We start from the raw sequence: 20,495 nt of genomic DNA, 5'->3' as shown, positions 1-20,495 counted from the left end.
GTTATAATAATGTGCAGTTTATATATATTATCAAGTAAGTGTCTAATAAGTTAAAGGTGACTAGGAAAATGAAAACATCCGGTTGCAATTATTTTGAGTTTATATGAAAGAGAATAATAATTAAACAACATTGTAAATAAATAAAATTCAAATCATTGATTGCCAAAAAATTGCAATAATTGAATATTATAATAAAATATATGCACTGCTAAGAGAATATGAAAAAGAACAAAAGAAAACGATATGAGAAAAATTTGAGTAGTTCAAATCATTTTTAAAAATTAAACAAATATGTTTTTCCAAATTAGTTATATATGAGTAATTAACACGAATTGTCAAAATTTACAATACTATTATCATTATCTTTTACTGAGTTAACTGTTTATTTCGAAATCTAATTATTCAACATATGCACATGATTTTTAGTGTATATATATTGGTAAGAATATGTTATCCCATCACAATTTGGCAATATTTCTAAAAATATATATTTTATATATTTATCCTTATAAACCACGTTAATTAACGAGATTTTTACATTTATTTTTTCAAAATTTATAGTATTTGACAATTATCTTTTTGTTTTAACAAGTGATATACGAAATGATATTATTCGTATGTATATAATAGATTCATGTTTCTACTTTCCCTTTATTATAAAGTCTAAATGCACCCAAAGTGATGATTAATGTCGTCGTGAATCTCTCTCTCTCTCTATAAAGCCAAGTCCCTCGATCCTTCCATTTTCCTCTCCCACTTTTTCTGATCACTATGACTGATCCCCACTCAAATCTCTATCCTCAAAGCTTCAAATCCAATTTTTTCCACCATTTCACCACCCCAAATCCTCCTCAAAGCAATGCATACTTTAACAAGAATCTTTCATTCATCAAACTCCACTGTCACCCCCTAATTCACCTCCACTAAGAGAAGCCCTCCCTCTTCTCAGACTCACTCCCACAAGCTTTGTAGAACAAGAGCCTTCCTGCTCAAGAATGGATGATTTTGACGAAGATAAAAGTGCGGAAAATGGGATGAAACGGACCCTCTTTGCTGATGAAGAAGAAGATGGTGCTGGAGTCACAGTTGCGCTGCATATAGGATTACCAAACCCTAGTGCAGCTGATCTTGCAACTATGGTGCTGTCTGGTAATCCAGGTGCTGCTGATAAAGATGGAGAATCTGATATTTCAGGGATACCCAATCAGCAGGATTAACAAGGGGCAATACTGGATTCCTACGCCTTCTCAGATTCTTATAGGTCCAACCCAGTTTTCATGTCCTGTTTGCTACAAGACCTTCAACAGATACAATAACATGCAGGTGATGATGATCGAGTACTTGATTAAATTCACTTTGTATTTTTAGCAATGTTTTATTTATTTAATTTTTTCAAGATTTTTCCTTTATAAATTTCTTTGTTGATCGTATCTATATACTTGAGTTAGCAAAAGCTGTGTATAATTAAAAGGTATCTTAGATTTGTCAAACGAAAAGAGATTGGATAGAACTACTTGAGGGAGAATTTTTTTATTACCCAAAAGTTTTGAATTTCTACTGCATGGATCATGATTAAATATTCTTGGATTTTCCATCACTCAGACTGCTGACTGATCAGACTTGAGCCGAGAGTGACTCACTTCATTTATGTGATTTATATACACATACATATACATGTATATGTATAGGTATATACGTATATTTTTCTTTGGCTTTCACTTTCCAAATAACCCACTTTGAAGTTTGTACTTCTTCAAATTGGTTTCTGTATCCAACGGAGACTTCAACGGTAACCAGAGAGATTCAGGCCATCTTTCTTCATTAAAACCTCATAATTCCAATTCACCTTTTGGCCGAAAAAAGATTTGAAAAGACCATACCTAAAGTTCCAGCCCTCTCTATATGACTTGTCTAGAAATCAATAGTTAATATTTACTTCGGGAATTGTTATCTGCTGTATACTTACCTTGTCCTCTTTTTTTGCGTCCATTTTAGAGCAATGATTCTGGAAAATTGATGTGGCAAATTGGCAATTCACTGAAAATTTTAAAGAATGCTCCAATTTTTCTCTTGCGCGTTTATTACATACAGAGCATACTAGTGAAAATAAATTTGATTGAGACAAAGACTTGCTCTATATTTAAAATTTCTCGGAAAAAAAAAACTTAGAAAGAAACCGGTATTTTTTGGCGTATCTAATGATTCTTTCTTCAGTTTGTGTTAAATGGTGAAAGAAAAATCTAGTTCCTACACTCATTAAAGATATACTCAGCTTGAAGAACACTACTGCCTCTAGCTTCTTTCTTGGTGAAAATGAGCTTTCACCTTTTTCGCAATCATTTCTTTCCTCCCTCTGTCGCCTGTCATATAGGCTGAGAATATTGGTAAATGCTTCTTGTAATAACAAAAGGGTTTCTGCAAAATTAACCCCTTGGTTGTTTTTATGAATTTTATATGTTTTCTTTTTAAAATAACATTAATATTTGAATACATATATGCATGTAATGAAATGACGCAGATGCATATGTGGGGGCATGGCTCACAATACAGAAGAGGTCCCGAGTCTTTAAGGGGAACTCAGCCAACAGGCATGCTCAGGCTACCTTGCTATTGCTGCTCACCAGGCTGCCGAAACAATATCGATCATCCGAGGGCAAAACCCTTGAAAGATTTCAGAACCCTTCAGACACATTACAAGAGGAAGCATGGGATCAAGCCTTTCATGTGTAGAAAATGTGGCAAAACTTTCGCAGTTAGGGGAGATTGGAGAACACATGAAAAGAACTGTGGTAAGCTTTGGTATTGCCTGTGTGGTTCAGATTTTAAGCACAAAAGGTCGCTCAAAGATCACATAAAAGCTTTCGGGCACGGCCATGGAGCCTATGGGGTTGACGGCTTCGAAGAAGAAGAAGAAGAACCCGCATCAGATATTGAGCAGGATGATGATTAATTAACTCTACGCGTGAGGATCATATATGTATCGATTATACGAGAAAATGAAATAGTTCAATATTGACCCAATTAGTTAGAGAGTAAGGCCAGCATTCTTTTCCTATGATCCTTGAAACTTTTACTATCATGAATCTTTTTGGTTTCAAAATCATGATGAACTTGGCTTTAATTTTTCCTCTTTTCCTGTTTTTTCCCCCTCGTTTTTAATTATTATCAAGTCCTTTTTAGTAAATTAATGTTTGATTAGTCCTAGATTAATTTCCATGATCGATAAAGTAACAATTTGACAACATTGGATCTGTTTATCTAGGTGTTGGAGCAAAACAGATCTTGAGAAGCAACAGTGTGCGCGCCTTAGAAACACAGCCCCATAAAATACGGTAAAGCTCATGCAAATTAAAAGCATGCAGTCTGGCTGTTTCCACAATACATTAAAACCAATGAGAATTCCTCGTTTTGTATTTGCGACATAATTACACTGATCAGATTAAATTATATTTCATGTCATATTAATTACGTTAAACAAAACATTATGTTGTCATATAAACGATCGCAAAAAATTTAATTAATGTGCCTAATAATGCATACATACTGCATGGATGGAGTGATACTAATCACTCAGATATATTAATATAATCTTTATGCATATATACAAGTATATATACACACACATACTTTTTCAAGCCTCCCAACTTTTTAGATTAAAACCCATTAAAAATCATGTAGTACCTAGATGAAAAATTTCTAACTTTACCTTTTAACCTAAATTTTGATTTCCATGTTTAATTTTTTTAAAATCAAGAAATAATATTATATTAAAGAGTCACCAGAAGATACAACCATAATCCACGAAAAAAAAAACACTTTTGAAACAAGAAAATGGTAAAAGATCAAACAGATCATAACGAACAATACAGTGTGCTACCAAATTATTAGTGCGGTTAACATGTGCTAATGATTGTAAATTGATTAAAGTAATGAGAGATTTAATCTCGCCGATGATGAATCCATCAGGTCCACATTCACCGATGTTGAAATCACTACTTGGACGACAAGGGATGAATTCGAGAATACAATAACTTTATCAAACTTAGCATTAATCGCTAAAATAAGGCCATGATAAATAGCAAGGAGCTCGACGGCAAGTACCCTGCGTGTTGCATACCACGAGTCGATGCAGCTCGTATATACCCAGAATGATCCCGAATTACTTCTCCAACACTAAAAAGATCATTCATCTCGTCAAAACCTGCATCAACATCTAGGCTATAAAACCCAGGCGGGGTTCGGACCATTTCTTATCCGGAATAGGAAGTGCACCTTGTGAATGAAACAAACTGGCAATTCTAGCTTTCCAGAATTCTTCAAAATAAGGAACAACCCAGTACAAATTTTAATCGATTTCCGAATTTTTGCCCGATCATGTTTCGGGCGACAAATTTCGTTCCAGGTTGGCCATGCAAACATAGCAAATGTCTCAAACTCGGCACTCGAAAGGAAAACCCTTAACTGAAATCCACATTCCAAGAACGTCATCCCCTCCCGACATTTCTTCGTCTCCTTCCAGATTTTAGGTATTTGTTGACAAAATAATAGGCAGTGGCTTCTTGTCGCTAAGAACAAACATGATGGTTGAAAATATTCATTTCCAAATGAATAAAATCATGAAATGCACGTCTTAAGAATGGAGGAATAAGAACGTTCCAAATAAAATTTCACCAAGAAGACAACGAAGATGAAGATGGCGAGGTCGGAGGGTCAAAACAACAGATTTCAAGAAAATATCCTGATTTAACTGTATAGTGACCTTTAGTTTCCCATTTCCAAAACCACAAATCCTTCAAATTTCGGCGTCCCAACTGTACATCAAGAATATTATCAGCCTCAAAAGAAGAGAAATTAGCTCGAACCAAATCCACATCCCAACTACCCAAAGGAGATATCAACTCTTTCACCATGACCAAGGATTAGTTCAAGCTATTAAATAAGCTACGACGCTAGCGAATCTCGGTATCCAACTATCAGAAAAAGCCTTAATATATATGCTGCCCATGACCTACCCTCCACATCAAACTATTATGAACAAGATCTCAGCTCCACACGATCAATATCCAAATATAAGATGGATTAGAACCCAAAGTCGCCTCCATAATATCAACGTGTTTAAAGTATCTTGCTTTAAGTATTTGAGTCATAATAGATGATGGTTCATGAATGATTCGCCAAACCTGTTTCGTTAGGAGTGCCCAATTAAACTAAATAAGACTCCGAAACCCAAGATCTCCAAACTGTTTTGGTCTACACGGTTTTTCGATCAAGCCCAATGCAAACCAACACCATTAGAATTCGAATTCCACCAAAAATTTGCACAAAGTTGTTCTAATTCATGACGCATCGAAGCCGGCAGCTTGAAACAAGACATAGTATAATTCGAGATCACTTGCAACACTGATTTTGTAAGGATCATGGGCCATTAGGTTGAACCAAAATGGGCCTCGGCTCATACCCACGCACCACTACTGATCATAAACCGCTAGGATGGTCGAGGTCCATGCCCATGCAACGCCACTCATAGAATATTTTTAGAATAATTAATTAAAGCATAAAAGGACGTAACAGAAACTAAACTCGTGAATTATATCCAACTAACAAAAATGATGAATTAATCAATATTTTTACTTTATCTAGTTATCAAGATAACATTTTCCCTGGCTGTCTTGATCATCAGTGTTTTTTTTACTGTTGAGGAATCTTCACTAGTCCTCAAGAGTAAAAGAAAGAGAGTGAAGTGAAAGATTTGGTGCGTGTAGGTAATGATAAAGTGCTGATGCAAGATAGCATATAGAAGAAGGTATAATTTAATTTGTTCAATTCCAAATATAGGAAATATAAATATATGAATGAATAGACCTTAATTAACTTTAGGCTTTTCATTCTGCAAATATATCAGTTTTTGATTTGGCTTGCTAGTGGGCACACATTGCATGTATTTGGTCATGGATGGAACATATATACCATTTCAATTTTCACTAGATACTTTTGAATATTATCCCATTTTCCTTTTATGGCCTATAGTGTTACCAAAATTACTTAGATAAGAGTATGAATTATCAAAGTTTATATTTTCAGCACCAGATATGAAATAAATACGAACATGCATGATCTACATGAAGTATTAACATGGACAACACATGCACATCGCGGAACACCATTTAAACGGAGCTGGTCTAGAGCTGGCGGAGCAAGTTTGAGCTCATATGAGTCGTGACCGAGCTTTAAGCCATCGATCGGCAATATTCACTTGTGCCTGATCTGCCAAGCATCATGTACCAATAGAGCTAGTGTATGATCCCAGATGTTTCAACTTTATTTCTGTTAGTGCCAAGAAGGATCTAGTGCCATCTACGAGTCCTAGTTTTGCTCAGTAAGGAGTTAAATTTTAAAGATTTAGTACTAAAGAGACATAACATATATATATACACACACACCCACACAATTATGTTTGTTTATTATAAATGTAATATAGATCTTAGGTTTGGTGAAAAGTTTCTTCGGGGAAATTGTATCGTGACTTGGACTTAACTCAACTCTAAAAATTAGATCAAGAGGAATGATTGTCCAAGTTCGTATATGAAACTCCAAGTGATTTTATCCATCCGATGTTGGATAACTAGCCCACACCCCAGGAATGAACATTTGGAGCGTGAATTTTACAAGACAACGAATGGCTCAACTATAGATAATTCAATACATAACGGTAGAACTTAGGCTCTGATATTATGTTAAGATTGAGACTTGAACTTAATTCAACCAAAAAAAATAATTCAAATAGAGAGAATTGTCAAAATCTTTATATGACACTCACACAAATTTTATCCCAAAGGCAACGAGTGATTCTTGGTGGGATGTATGCGACCACAATTCATTTGGTTGACCTAATTAACATAAGCTAAGATCCCACCGCAAAACACTGTTTGTCTCGTGGAATAAACTTTAAAAAAAGTTTAATTGGAAAAAGCGAGAAGAATTATTATTTAATTTGCACCAAACCAAAAATCATATATTAGCAAAAGTTACATGTATAAACTAATGTTTTTTCTTTACTTACAGTCTGTACACCGAAATGACATTTCAAGGGCATACCTTGTTCTTTCTTACACGTACGGACAAAAACATGCCTAACACCATCTTGTAATATTCAGTCTCTACAGAGTTGACTCCGCAGTGCTTTTTGCCAAAACTAAATTTAATTATAGATATTATTTTAAAATTTATTATACAATATATATATATACATATAAATAATTTGAAAAATATTACCTTTCCAAAAACCCAAAAACAAAAATTACAAGTTACATTATAATATATTGACCAAGAAACAAATTATATCAACATCTGTATTGTTGTTCATCATTTATGATAGAAAGTGGAGAAAATTTTTCTGTTCCGTTATCGAATAATTAATTATTAGGGTTTTTGACTCACTTGTATTATTATTATTTACTAAAAAATAAAATAAAAATATTAATTGATGTGATCCGGACGAATCGGGTGAACTTGGTCGAGGCAATTCACCGGATTATTACGAGAGTTGTATTTAAGGAAAAATAAGCAAAGAGATATATATGTGATGAAGGAATATCTGTATGCTATGGTTTTCCACCGTGACCTACAGACAATGAAATGAACTCGTAAATGGACGCCGGAGGGGTGTCCGGCGTGGCCACTCCGATGTTTAAGTCAGCAGATTGAAGGTGAATAATAATGGCAATATATGTGAAGATATATGTGAGTGCTCGAAGATACAAAATTCCAGAATCCTTTAAATGAGACGTATATCTGTTATTTATAGGAGAAAATCCTATGATTACCTTGTTTTCAGTATCCACCTGCTAAGTATGGTAAGGTGGATGCCCATACCTTGCTTCTGATGACTTCTTTGACACGCCAAATCCTTGTAGTTCTGAAAGTTAATGATTGACAAACATAAGGTAGCCCAAACTGATACACTCGAGTGAGGTTTGCTTCTTGAGGTAGGTCGGGTATAAAGTTCCCGAGAGCTTGAATGAGAGCCCGGGGAGAAGATGTCCTGGACATTCACCTGCTCGGGTGCTGAAAAAATCATCATGCACACTGACTCTGATTTGGGTTATCCATTTAATATCCCGGATCATGGATGACCCGGGCTCTTACGGAGATATCATTGATCAAGTAGGAAATAATATATTTTTCTTTAAAGGGAATGTGCCCACTAAATGTTGGTGAGGAATACCATAAATTAAGCACTAGCCAGGAGTTGTCACACCTCTTGGCCATTATATATGGAATGAATTTAAAGTTTCTGTAACATTAATTATGAACGCAAATTGATTTTTCAATCATGTACTTAAATATAGATTGGGGTTTCTTTGTATTTAAAGTTGTAAATCAGTCCAAGAAGTAATATTGTCCTACTCGAATTAAATTATCTCAGGTTACTAAACACTAGCTCGACTCGTTATCGTTTGATTTGTTAGATGAGATAAAGAGACAAATGATAAGAATGTATGAGTTAATTCATACAATTTAGAAGTTAGTTCCCTAATTTTTAATATATAATATATGATTTTTTTTTCGTTCGTATTTAAAGTGTAGTTGGATAATGTGTAATGTGGGGTACATGGGTTCTGAGAATTCGAACAAGGAGTGTTGTAAAGATGATTTATACTATTCTTGTATTCCTATTTCGATGCAATACAAAGGAGACAGCTTTGTCCCCCTCGGCTTCTCAATAATTCCCATGAATTTTGTCCTATTTTATTCCAAACCACACATCTTTTTACCAATCCCAAGATAAGTTCACTCAAGATTTAGTCTGTGCGCATATATGACCTGTCAATGCATTAACCACGTCATCTATATAATATTGTTTAAAGTAAATTGTTGAATAAATATATATAGATATATATAATAAAGTGTTGTTATATTATTTTCTACCATTAAAAACGTGATGAAAGTTTAAAATTTTTAGTTTTGATGTTCAAAATATTCGATAAACGTATGATACAAACTATTCATAAGGTGTTTAGAACTAATTTACCTTTGCATATATAATATCAACTCTAACTACTCTGGGTTTTAAGCGGATATTGCTCTTCTTATAAGTCCTTACGAACAAATCTTTCTCTTTTTGATCATCTAACCAAGTCTACGATCAGAATTTGGAATCCTGGTATAGATCATATTAGAGATCCAAACAAAATTACATAGATACTGAATCGCCGGAATTTCAAAAATCTAGCGGCAGCTGATGGAAGAAGGTGGCCAAAAATTGATTACCTCCAAAATAGGGGTAGTCGAAAATTTCCTTAGTGAAAGGGAAAATTTTGGTGTAAATATTGTATTGTATTATTTGTTATTGTGTTGTTGTGTTATCAACTTTTGATAACATATATATAAATAAAATATATCAATCCTCCTAGGATTCTAATCTTATCATGATTTTTTATTTTCATTATTTAAAATTCTCGTGTGATATTTCTTTTTTTAAAATACCATCCCTAGTAAACTCTTGATAATGCATGATACACATACACACATATATTAATACACACATATATAAATCTATAAAATTAAATAATCATTTTTTAATTACTTAATTAACTATTGGTTAGTTAATTGTTTATATACTCCTTTAGAATATTCTATGAGAATCTTGTATATAGCAGGTCACTACTACTAACATTATTATTTAGTTAGTAAATTCTAAATGTACTAAATAAATAATTGTGAATTCATTATAACCCCAATTGACAATCAGACAGCGACGATGTAACCATTGATACTAATATTGTCCATATAATGAATATTGAAATTTTAAAGATCAAAATTTTCCAATGATCCAATTTTTGCAACTGCTAGTTTTGTGAAATCCTTTACTAAAAAAGGCATTTTCATTCTCCTCATTTAATTTGTTGTTAAGCTAACTTTCATAACTTTCAATAATAGAATCCACTTATAAACTTCATTTATAAATTTTCTGTTTGATCTTCATCAAACTACAGTTGCCAAACTATCTCGACGGAAACACAGAATTTGCTAGTTGTGTGACCTTCAATAGTTCAAAAATATAACTAATCGTAAGTTCACAACTTATTGTGATTCGGAATAACGTTTATTATTATTTAGGCTTACCCTAATTAGTCTCATATTTTTATCAAATCCTTGATCAGTAATGTCATGAGCCAAATCTGATCACACCTTTCGGATCATGATAAGAGCTTCTACTAGCATCGCTTCATGATCCTCTAGGTATCACTGATAGTGTCTAAAAGAACATTAAGTTATGATTAGCGTACAGTACAGTCTTTTCAACTCATATATCACGATCGAATATGTAATCATTGGTACATCGAGAGTTGAAAATGAATTCGATAGTAAATATTATATCTTTGAGTAATAATAATGATATCGAATATACAACTAGGAAAACATCTTTCCTTAAAGAACATGTCTTTCTCTGAAGAGAGACTATTAACTCATCAGATCACATGAGATATCTTCACTTGTAGACGAGCGGTGAATCCCCGATTACAATACATTTACTCGTACGTATTTCGAAACTATACCCAACCTCGCTACTTGATGACTCTCATGGGGTCGGTAAATGAGTCAAAGTGCATGCTGGTACATAGAGCCTCCACGTTGCCCCGAGTCAAATGACTAATGATGTATGATCATAAACGCGAACTATTCCACTCAATAGGTGTTAAACACTTGGAAAGTCTGAGGGATGATTGTTCAGTACATCATCAAATGATCATTCATATGTATAAATAGATATCTTCATGTTCTTACCAATGAAACATGATGTTTTAATCACATATGCTAGTGTCAAGCTCGAGCGATTTTTATCCTTATTTTAGACGGTTGAATTGGGTAAGAACCATTTTAGTATATATAGTACGCTTCCTAATGAGTTTCATGATTTTATGTTGAGAAACACACATCTCGGTACCTATTATATATTTAAGGACTTTATCTATGTAGCTTGCACTAGTATAAAGATAAATTAAATGTCATAATTGGATAAAACCGTAAAATATTATTAAAATAAATAATATTTTTACATAAGAGTCAATAAAGCTCAATCTACAAGTTAGCTTGCTCGGCACTTACTTTAACAATCTTCCACTTGCCCTATAGCTAACTACTCATAGATCTCAAACACATTGCTTCACGATGCTTCTCAAACAATGATCCCGGCAAAGACTTCTTCAGTGGATCAGCAATGTTATCTGCATTGAAGTTTCGCTCTATTGCTATGTATCACTTCCCATAATCTCCCTGAATACATTGAACTTCTTAGTATATATTTAGATCGTTGATGAGATCTCATCTAGTTTGCTTGCACAATAGCACCGATGTTGTAGCAGTAGATAGGGAGGGACTGGATCAGCACATTGAGGAATGACAACCAACTCTTGAATGAAATTCATCATCCAAACAACCTCGTTTGTTGCAGCTGATGTAGCTATGTATTCGACCCAGGGGTTGAATCTGGTGTGGTGTCTTGCTTGAAAATCTTCCAAGTAACAGCACCACCATTGAGCTTGAATACAAAACCAAATGTTTATTGCGACTCATCAACATCTGATTGGAAGCCAGAATCAGTGTAGTCTTTCAATTTTAATTTTTACTCCCGTAAATCATGAACAAATTTTTAGTTATTCTTAGGTACTTAATAACATCTTTGTTAAGAAATTTTTATTACCCTTAAGTTTTGGTGATTGACAAAATCAAAACAGCACCTAACTGTTTCAGGAAACAGCTGCAATCTATCTTATATAATATGAACAATTCAACCGCTTGGATTTCAACCGCTTGCAGCAAAAGAGTTTCAACCTCTAGAAGGTTTTCAACTAGCTGTTCAAAGACTTCAACCGCTTCATTAAAGAGACATTTATTGCACACTAAATGAAGGACATTATCTGACCAACTCAAGAAATTCAATGGTTTTGCACCCCTACAAGTCAACGATGTTTGGCTCCAGTCCCGATAAAAATCTTCATTTATGTCACTATCCCAAACAAGGAAAGATTGCTTAAATATCCTACAAGTTTTTATGGAGCTTACAGTTACTACGAAAAGGATACTCAGCAGCAACTCTTCAAAGGAACGAGATTCAAAGCTGCACAAGCAAAGATAACATTAAATGTTTGTGCAGTTGATAGTGACATATCAGTTCAATGCTACAGGTTACATTACACATCCTTTGTCGACCGTTAGATTGAAAGCTTATATAAATGGAGAGTTGAAGGAATGCAAGATAGAGCTCGCTAACGTTTGCATACAACATACAAGCTTTTGAACCGCTACATTGTCACATCACAAAACTTGCATACTTGAAGTTCATGAGCGCACTTAAAGTTTCATACTTCGTCGCTCATCAAGCATGCACTCACCAGAAATATATCTGACCATTTGAAGGACCAACTTCGTGCTACTCAAAACATATTGTTTCTTTATATCAGTAACCTTTGATTATTTGATTTATTAAGTTATCTGGTGAAACGATGGTTCTTAAATATCCAAAAGTGTAAAGTTATCACTAAAAGTTCCAAAACATGTAGTGTGATAAGTCCTGATTGGAGTGGGCTGTTGCAACAGTTTGTAAAGCCAAAGTCTTCTAGTGGAATCCTTCCTAAAGAAGAAGAAGGGGTAATGTAGGAGTTTTAACTCCGAACGTCCATAAAATCTCGTATCTTTACTTTCTGCAAACACTTACATTCTGAACCATCTCTTGTTAACAGGCTAACCGACCGGTTGTAGCTATCATTAGAAATTTTGAACCGTCTTCCACACTTTTTTATTTTTAACCGCTCGAGAAAATTTTAAACTGCCTAAAAACATTTGAAAACAAATTTTAAAAACGACAATTTTTTCTAAAGAGTTTATTCACCCCCTCTAAACTTTTTCCGATCCTAACAATCTTCACGACTTTCCAATGCAATAGACCAAGATTTGACTAATATCTGCTTGTAACAGTCATTGCAAAGAAAATATCCGGTCGAGACTGTCGAGTAGATACCATACTGACAGGACCGGTTTGAGGGATCATCGTTGAGCTACAATAGCTCGGTTCTTGAATATTGAACACCGATGAATTAAATCGAGTTTGGTGTTCAAACCAAACAAAAAATACTCGAAATAATCTTTCGTAGAAACCGATTAAATACTTTGTAAAGTATTTAAAATATATGCAAGTTGAATGAGTAAAAAATATTTTGACTGAAGCATTTTATCAAACACTTTATATGCAATAATTTTGTATTTGAAGAACACATAAACTGCTTCAACAATGCATCCTTAAAACAATGGAAATGATAAGTAAATGCAATAAACAAATAGACACGAATTTGTTTATGGATGTTCGAAAACTTCAAATGCTCCTACGTCACCCCTTCTTCCCCTTGGAAAGGATTCACTAGAAGACTTTGATTTATACAACTCTTTGCACAAACTCATTCAGCTAGGACTTACGCTACTGCCTAACTGAACTCCTAGCACTCAATATTGTAGGTAGCACCTCACAATCAGCATATTGTTTAATGTCTCATATGCAAAGACTACACACACAAGTTTATTGTCTTTGTGCAAGACTCACTCAATTAATATTTGAAGTTCAACTTTCTTGTATATGTGTGAGTGATTGTGTGTGAGGAATTTATCTTTTACAGTGTACATCTCAAACGTATTTGTTCAGCTGTGTTTTATTGTAACTGAATGGACATTTCCAAATCTCTTGTCTACATTGCTTAAATGATTATAATCTCTGAATGAATGACTATATAAATATCTTTCAGATACGAGTTTTTATTCAGTTTCTGAGGGGGAGCTTCTTGTTTTTCTCTCAATCCAAAAATATTATCAATCAGTTTTAAAACTCAGTTGGTATGAAAAATTCTTTCCTTTTCACCAACTGAAATGTAGTTTCTTAATTCTGTCCATCTCTTTTAAAAGGTTTTAACTCAGTTTTGGAGATGGAGTTTTTGATTATTTTAATTTCATTAAATTCAGTTATAAAGGGGGAGCCTTTAATGATATTTGAATTTGATACCCTTGAACTGAATATATTGTGCTTAACTGCTCAGGTTTTGTAATCATCAAAAAGGGGAAATTGTTGGAACTTTTCAAGTTCACAATCTTGATTTTGGTGATAACAAAACCTGTTAATTATGTTACTAATGATCTATCTTAGTGTGCAGCATCTAGGATCACTTACGAGATGTTTACATCGCAAAATTAAAGACCCAACTGATCGCACGAAATGAATCAGTCTAACAGATTATGTCAATTGAGCAGTCCAGCTGATTGTCCAGTTGATAGGTGATTCAGCAGGAAAACCTCATAAGCCTGGCCAGCCGAAGGAGTGTTCAACTGATGAAGAAACCCAGCTGATCAGTCCAACTGAACAAGTGTGAAATCAGTTCAACTGACGAGTCAACTGATTTCACCAGTCCAACTGAAAGATCAGTTCAACTGACCAGTTCGAAGCATCAGTTAGAATCTTTCAGTTATGGATGAAGACAAACTCTTTCAAGTGGAATCTAGCTGTACGTGAAGGTACAAAGCCATTATCCAATCAAAGGACAATAATGGACGTTGCATCAAAGCATTAAAGACAAAAACATTTCAGAAGGGCAGTCGAAAAGTCGAGACACAAAGTCCTAGAAACGAATTCAAAATGCAACGGATACAACCAATGAGTCTCATTGTACGATCAGTTTTCCCGCCTATATAAAGAGAAGATCAGTGAAGACTCAAACAAGAACAAAAACAAGAACAACACACAACACAAGAGAGAAAAGAAAGGGCACGCTTCAAAGTCATATCAGCTTAAAGAGAGAAGCATTCAGTCCAGTCGGGGGTTCTCTTCACAGATATATCAGCTTAGATTAGAAGTGTATTTCCCTCAGTATGTGAGAACATCCTTGTTTAGTTCTCACACACAAACACTCTCATCCACTCAATACAGTCTTGCACAAAGACGTTAAACTTGTGTATGTAGTCTTTCTCACATAGACATTAAAGAAGTGTTGACTGGAAGGTGATGCCCTTCAGTCTAAGTCTAGGAGTTCAGTTTAGGCAGTGGGTAAGTCCTAGCTGAGTGGGTTTGTACAAAGAGTTGTATAAATCAAAGTCTTCTAGTGGATCCTACCCGAGCCGGTAGAAAGGGTGACGTAGGAGCAGTTGAAGTCTTCGAACATCCATAAACATATATTGTGTATTTAACTGTTTAACTATTATCTTTAAACTGTTCGGATCAGTTAGAGTATCCATCAGTTCAGCTGTCACCATAACTGAACTGATGAATGCAAAAACTAATCTATCCCTTTTCGGTTATTCAGTTTACATAAGATAAAATATTTTCTAATATAACAGTCTTCTTCATGAAGGATTACTTCGAGTTTCTTCCGCTTGGTTTTTAATCAAACTCGATTTAATTCATCGGTGTTAATATTCTTAGAACACGAGCTATTGCAGCTCATTGAAGAATATTTTGTTTGAAGCATCCGAAAGATTGCTCAGCAAACGTTACCTTCAATATATATATATGTGGATTGGGTGAGTCATAGCATCTTGTTTGATCTATTTATATAGATATGTATTCCTAATACATATGATACATCACACATATTCTTCATGGAGAATTTACTAGCTAACCTTCTCAACGAGTAATATGTATTCACATAAAGCACTAAGAATGTCATTGTACTCCTACTAACCTTTTTATTACACAAGGTTCCTCGGAATTCTTGACAAAATCGAACTCTTTGATAGTGTTGTCAAATCTAAGGTTCAACTCCTTGATGCATGTCTAAGTCCATAAATGGATCTCTGAAATTTCAACAATTTGAGCTCATTTCCTATTGATGTGAATACTTCAGGTTGAAGCATACAAATCTCTTCCTTAATGTCACCATTAAGGAATGTTGATTTCACATCATCTGTTATATTTTATAGTCATGTTATGATGTTATACCTAGCAGTATCATAATGGACTTGAACATTGCGAATGTAGAAAAAGTTTTCTCATAGTCTTGCCTTACTTTTGAGTATATCATTTTGTTACCAATCTTGTTTTGAATGTCATTGCTTTCTCATCCGCCCCAAGTTTTTTTGTAAATTCATTTACTTCCTATAGAAACAATTCCCTCATACTGATCTATTAAGGACCATAATTGATTTGAATAAATGGAGTCCATCTCAGACTACATGGCTTCAAGACATTTAGATGAATCGGCATCAGACAATGTTTTTTTTAATTTTCTTGGATCATATCAGAAAACTGGAAACCCATTTTCCTTAATAAGTATACAAGACTCAATTGCTAAATTATGATCTCAAATAATATCAGCTATTCACAATTTTCAAAAGGTATAGCCCAATCACAACCACTTGCAACCTTCACATATTTTGCATCACAGTTGATTAGGTTCCAATAATATTATCCCATTTCTCTTCATGTGTCGAGCCCGACCCATCAACCTTAGTAGTCGGTCGCCATGAGATCCTTAATAATATGAGTTGAAGTCATGGGAGTTCCACGTAGTTCACATCAAATATTTAAGTGGAAATCACAATTTCTGGCATCTATGCCTCCACAATAGTATGAGTCAGATACTAAGAGCAGGTAAAGTTCATCATACAACCATTGTTGATGGAAAACAATGAAATATTAAACTTTATTTTAATAGGCTACATATAAATTTTGGATCTAACTCAAAATGATTGATTTTAATTTTGAAAATTTGTCTCGTCATTAATTTTAAAATCTTTTGTAATATTTTGTTTGTATGTTTGTCGGATTTATGCAACTCTTGTTATTGTATTAATAATAACGCACATACTGATTATTTATAATATATTACATGCATTTTAAATAATAAATGATGAACGATAATCGAGAGTTGATTGATACATATGAGCAAAATATGGATCCAACTCCTAAATTTAGGTAAATGATGGGTGAAAATACAATATTACATAAGCTTTCGATATTTAAATATCTTCGAACTTCAAAACTTTTGAGGATCTGGGATCACCATATTCTAATCTTGATATCCCACTAAATCTAATATTTACATTAAATTTTCATGGTACATTGGAATACAAAATTTAAAGGGTGAAAACGAGTCATAAATCATGTCCACTTTAAATAATTATCAAATAATTAAAAACATAACAGGTAAAATATCGTAACATACACCTAGTAAATTCATGTTCATGGCTCTCCATCATATTTTTGCCATATAATATCAAATATTATATTAAATTCATAATATCAAATATTATCAATAAATCATGTATCTGGTAACTTTATCACTAATCGAGAAATAAAGTAATAATTTAAATAAACACTTTTATCTAAATACAATGAATTAATTAATAATAAAATTTAATGTAAAGCACATTTTACTATAAATTATTAAATCTAATTCGAAATATTTATTTTGTAAAAAATTTCCATAATATTATCAAAATTTATTTCAATGGTTAATTTGATTAAATTTTCATAAAATATCAATTCGAGTTAAATTTTTTGAAAAGTTAGAAATTACCCTAGGGCCTCAAAAGAGACTTCGTGGGGCAAGGCTGTCTAAGATTATCTCGGGTATCCTGCCCGAATACCACAAGGCCAGGGCTCTAATTTTTTTATTTAATTAATAAAAACTAGACATGCAACGTACTGCCTACCCTGGGCACATATGCCCGAAACGTGCAATGTGTAATGCCCGAATTTTGATATAATATGGCAGTAGTTGTGATGGTTCTTGGCTTTACGATATGGTATGAATGGTAATGATGTTATAGAATGGAATAGATAATGGATGGGTAGAATCAAAGGTGGAATTTGAGCTAAATAGGTAATGGAAGTGCAGAAACGGTATGAAAAATATGGCACAAGTTGTGATTTTTAGAATAATGTTTTGTATATTGATCCAATTGATGTGAGGCCACTTTCATTAGAAAGATAAGACATAAGGCTATAACTTTCTAGTTTTGAGTTTTGTTCAAATCATTAGGGAAGATGAGCCAAAAGCGCCCCGAAATGTGTCGTGCGTATCGTCGTTCCTACAATGACACATGTTGGGAGATTGAGCATAACTTTTTACCCAGACCTCCAAATGACATGAGGCCAATTGGAGATGCAAGCCAAGATATAGGGCTACAAATTACAGAGTGCGCGCCCGGGCGGGAGTTAATGTGCGCCCGGGCGGGTCTTGTTCGGGAAAAATGGTGTTTTGACGAGAGTTTCGCGCCCGGACGGAAAAAGATGTCCGCCCAGGTGGCCAGCGATTTTTTAAAAAACGTTTTTTGAGGTTTGGATGGTATATATTAGCTTGGGGAATGGTTTTTGTATCATTTCTTCTCATCCTCATTTCTTTCCATCGGTTTAGAGCTAGGGTTCCTCATTTTTCCTTCAATCCAATTTCTTCCAAGACATTAATCTTTGATTGAAGCCTTAATATTTGCTTGGAGATTATAAGTTCTTCTCCTTAAGAGTTTATAAGCAAGGTAAGAAAGCTTATTTCCTTGGTTTAGTGATTGAAGAACAATGGGTTGTTTGGTTTAAGTGTTGAGGTAAAGTTGTTAATATAATGATTGATGGAATTATTATTGTTATTGTGTTGTAGGATTATTGTCAAGGTATTAAGATTATAAAATCTTCAAGTGGTTGTAAATATAACTCTTTAGCACGCACTCCATGTGTTTGACAAAATGATTCAATGAATGTTTTTATGGCATATTACGGTTAAGAAATTTACGGATCTTGATTCTAAGCAGCATTGAATTAATTATGAATTTTGAACAGAAACTACTCTGTTTTGATTGATGATCAAAGTTCTTGAGTTATAGTAGAATTCAAAGGTTCAAGACTTCTCACCTACACATCTTGATCTTCTTTTGGTAATACTTGAAAGGTATGTTACGGTCGATAACATACGAGGTAAAAGTATCATTTTTATTTTAAATTGAAAACTCTATGGCTCGATGAATTATTGGTGATTTGATGATGATTGTTGTATTGAGATGAGTTGATTATGATATCATATTGATTTGCATCATTACATTGCATATTGAGCCAGTTTTTGATTAGATTTGATATGGCGGAGGTCGCCTTGATATATTGATTTGTTGGACGTATGGGGCTATAGTTGAGTTGGCATAGTGTATGCGGAGGTCGCTGCTATGGCCTGAACACTCTCTATAGGCGCACCATAGTCCTGGGATTGTAGAACACAGCAATCCACCCCGAGCGGATGAGTCGGTGGATGTTGCTGGGTGATTCCATTCCCTTGGGTACCCGATGACCAGATGATTCACTTGATCTTGAGATTTATTGATAGCCCACAGCTTCTGATCATGCATTGCATTATATTGCATCTTGATGAATTTCATATAAAATAATTGTCATTTTAATTCTCATATGTTATTGATTGTATCATACTGGGTTTATACTCACCGGCATGTCGGCTACCTCTTGTTTTCATGTGCTTGACGGTAGGTGAGGCGAGGCTTGGGATGCCAGAGTCCAGCTCCAGGCGAGGAGATACGAGTTAGAGTGTGATTCTCAGGTCTTAGGAGCTATGTGATGATTTTTGGATTTCTTTGGTTTAGTACTTTATTTTGGCATGTTGAAAATTTTATTTCAAACATTTGAGATATTTAAATTATTCTGACGATGTTTATGTCAGTTTGTGAACAAGAAATTATGTATTTTATTAAATCGTTTGGTTTGATACATTTAAAATTATTAGTATTAGATATCGGACCCGGGGCCCCACATTAGGTGGTATCAGAGCGTAAGATATTTGGGAATAGGGTAGATCGAGTCAGTTCGAATTTCTTGATCATGTGATATATTTGATAGCATTTCCATTGTGCTATAATGTGAACTACATGATTATAATTGAGATATTATATTGTTGAGCTTTATTCGAGATTTTTGAGATTATTGAGTCTCGAGAGCCAGAGATGATTGATACAAGATTGAGATGATTGTGATTTTGTGATTTTATCTGTGTTTGATCTATTGTATATCATACATGGCTACTCAAGGTAGAGGTCGTGGTAGACATAGACAGAACGTACCAGTGGCACAAGACCGGGGCAGTGCTACTCATACTCAGATGGATATAACTCCGACTCTGATGGAGATACTGTTAGCTAGATTTCAGTCTTTGCACCCACCGATGTTGAAGGGTACCGAGAATGTATTAGAGTGTGAGAACTGGTTGGAGAATATGGATCAGTTATTTGAATCTCTTGAGTATCCAGATGACCGTAGAATCAAATTAGTTGTTCATCAGTTATTAGATGTTGCTAAGAGTTGGTGGATCATGACAAAGAAAGCTTTAGAGGGTCGAGGTACGATTGTTACCTGGGATATTTTTAAATCTGAATTTTATCAGAGTTTCTTTCCTACCTCTTACAGGAAAGATAGGGGAGCCGAGTTTGCAAATTTAAAACAGGGAAATCTGAATATTGAGGACTAT

The 20,495-nt window shown here is 34.2% G+C and overlaps 1 protein-coding gene across 1 annotated transcript; it reads left to right on the top strand.

Annotated features, from left to right (window-relative positions):
* The first annotated feature begins 666 nt into the window (after positions 1-666).
* On the top strand, positions 667-3,142 carry LOC142529408 (zinc finger protein WIP2-like). The gene is given in 4 exon segments (XM_075634946.1): positions 667-883; positions 886-1,193; positions 1,195-1,323; positions 2,519-3,142. Coding segments are annotated over 4 exon segments (981 nt in total). The 5' UTR covers positions 667-771; the 3' UTR covers positions 2,951-3,142.
* The last annotated feature ends 17,353 nt before the right edge of the window (positions 3,143-20,495 follow it).

Source organism: Primulina tabacum, chromosome 2 (genome assembly GCF_025594145.1).
Source record: "Primulina tabacum isolate GXHZ01 chromosome 2, ASM2559414v2, whole genome shotgun sequence".
NCBI classification, from domain to species: domain Eukaryota; kingdom Viridiplantae; phylum Streptophyta; class Magnoliopsida; order Lamiales; family Gesneriaceae; genus Primulina; species Primulina tabacum.
Note: the sequence above shows the minus strand (reverse complement) of the source record. Positions and strands in the feature narration are given on the sequence as shown.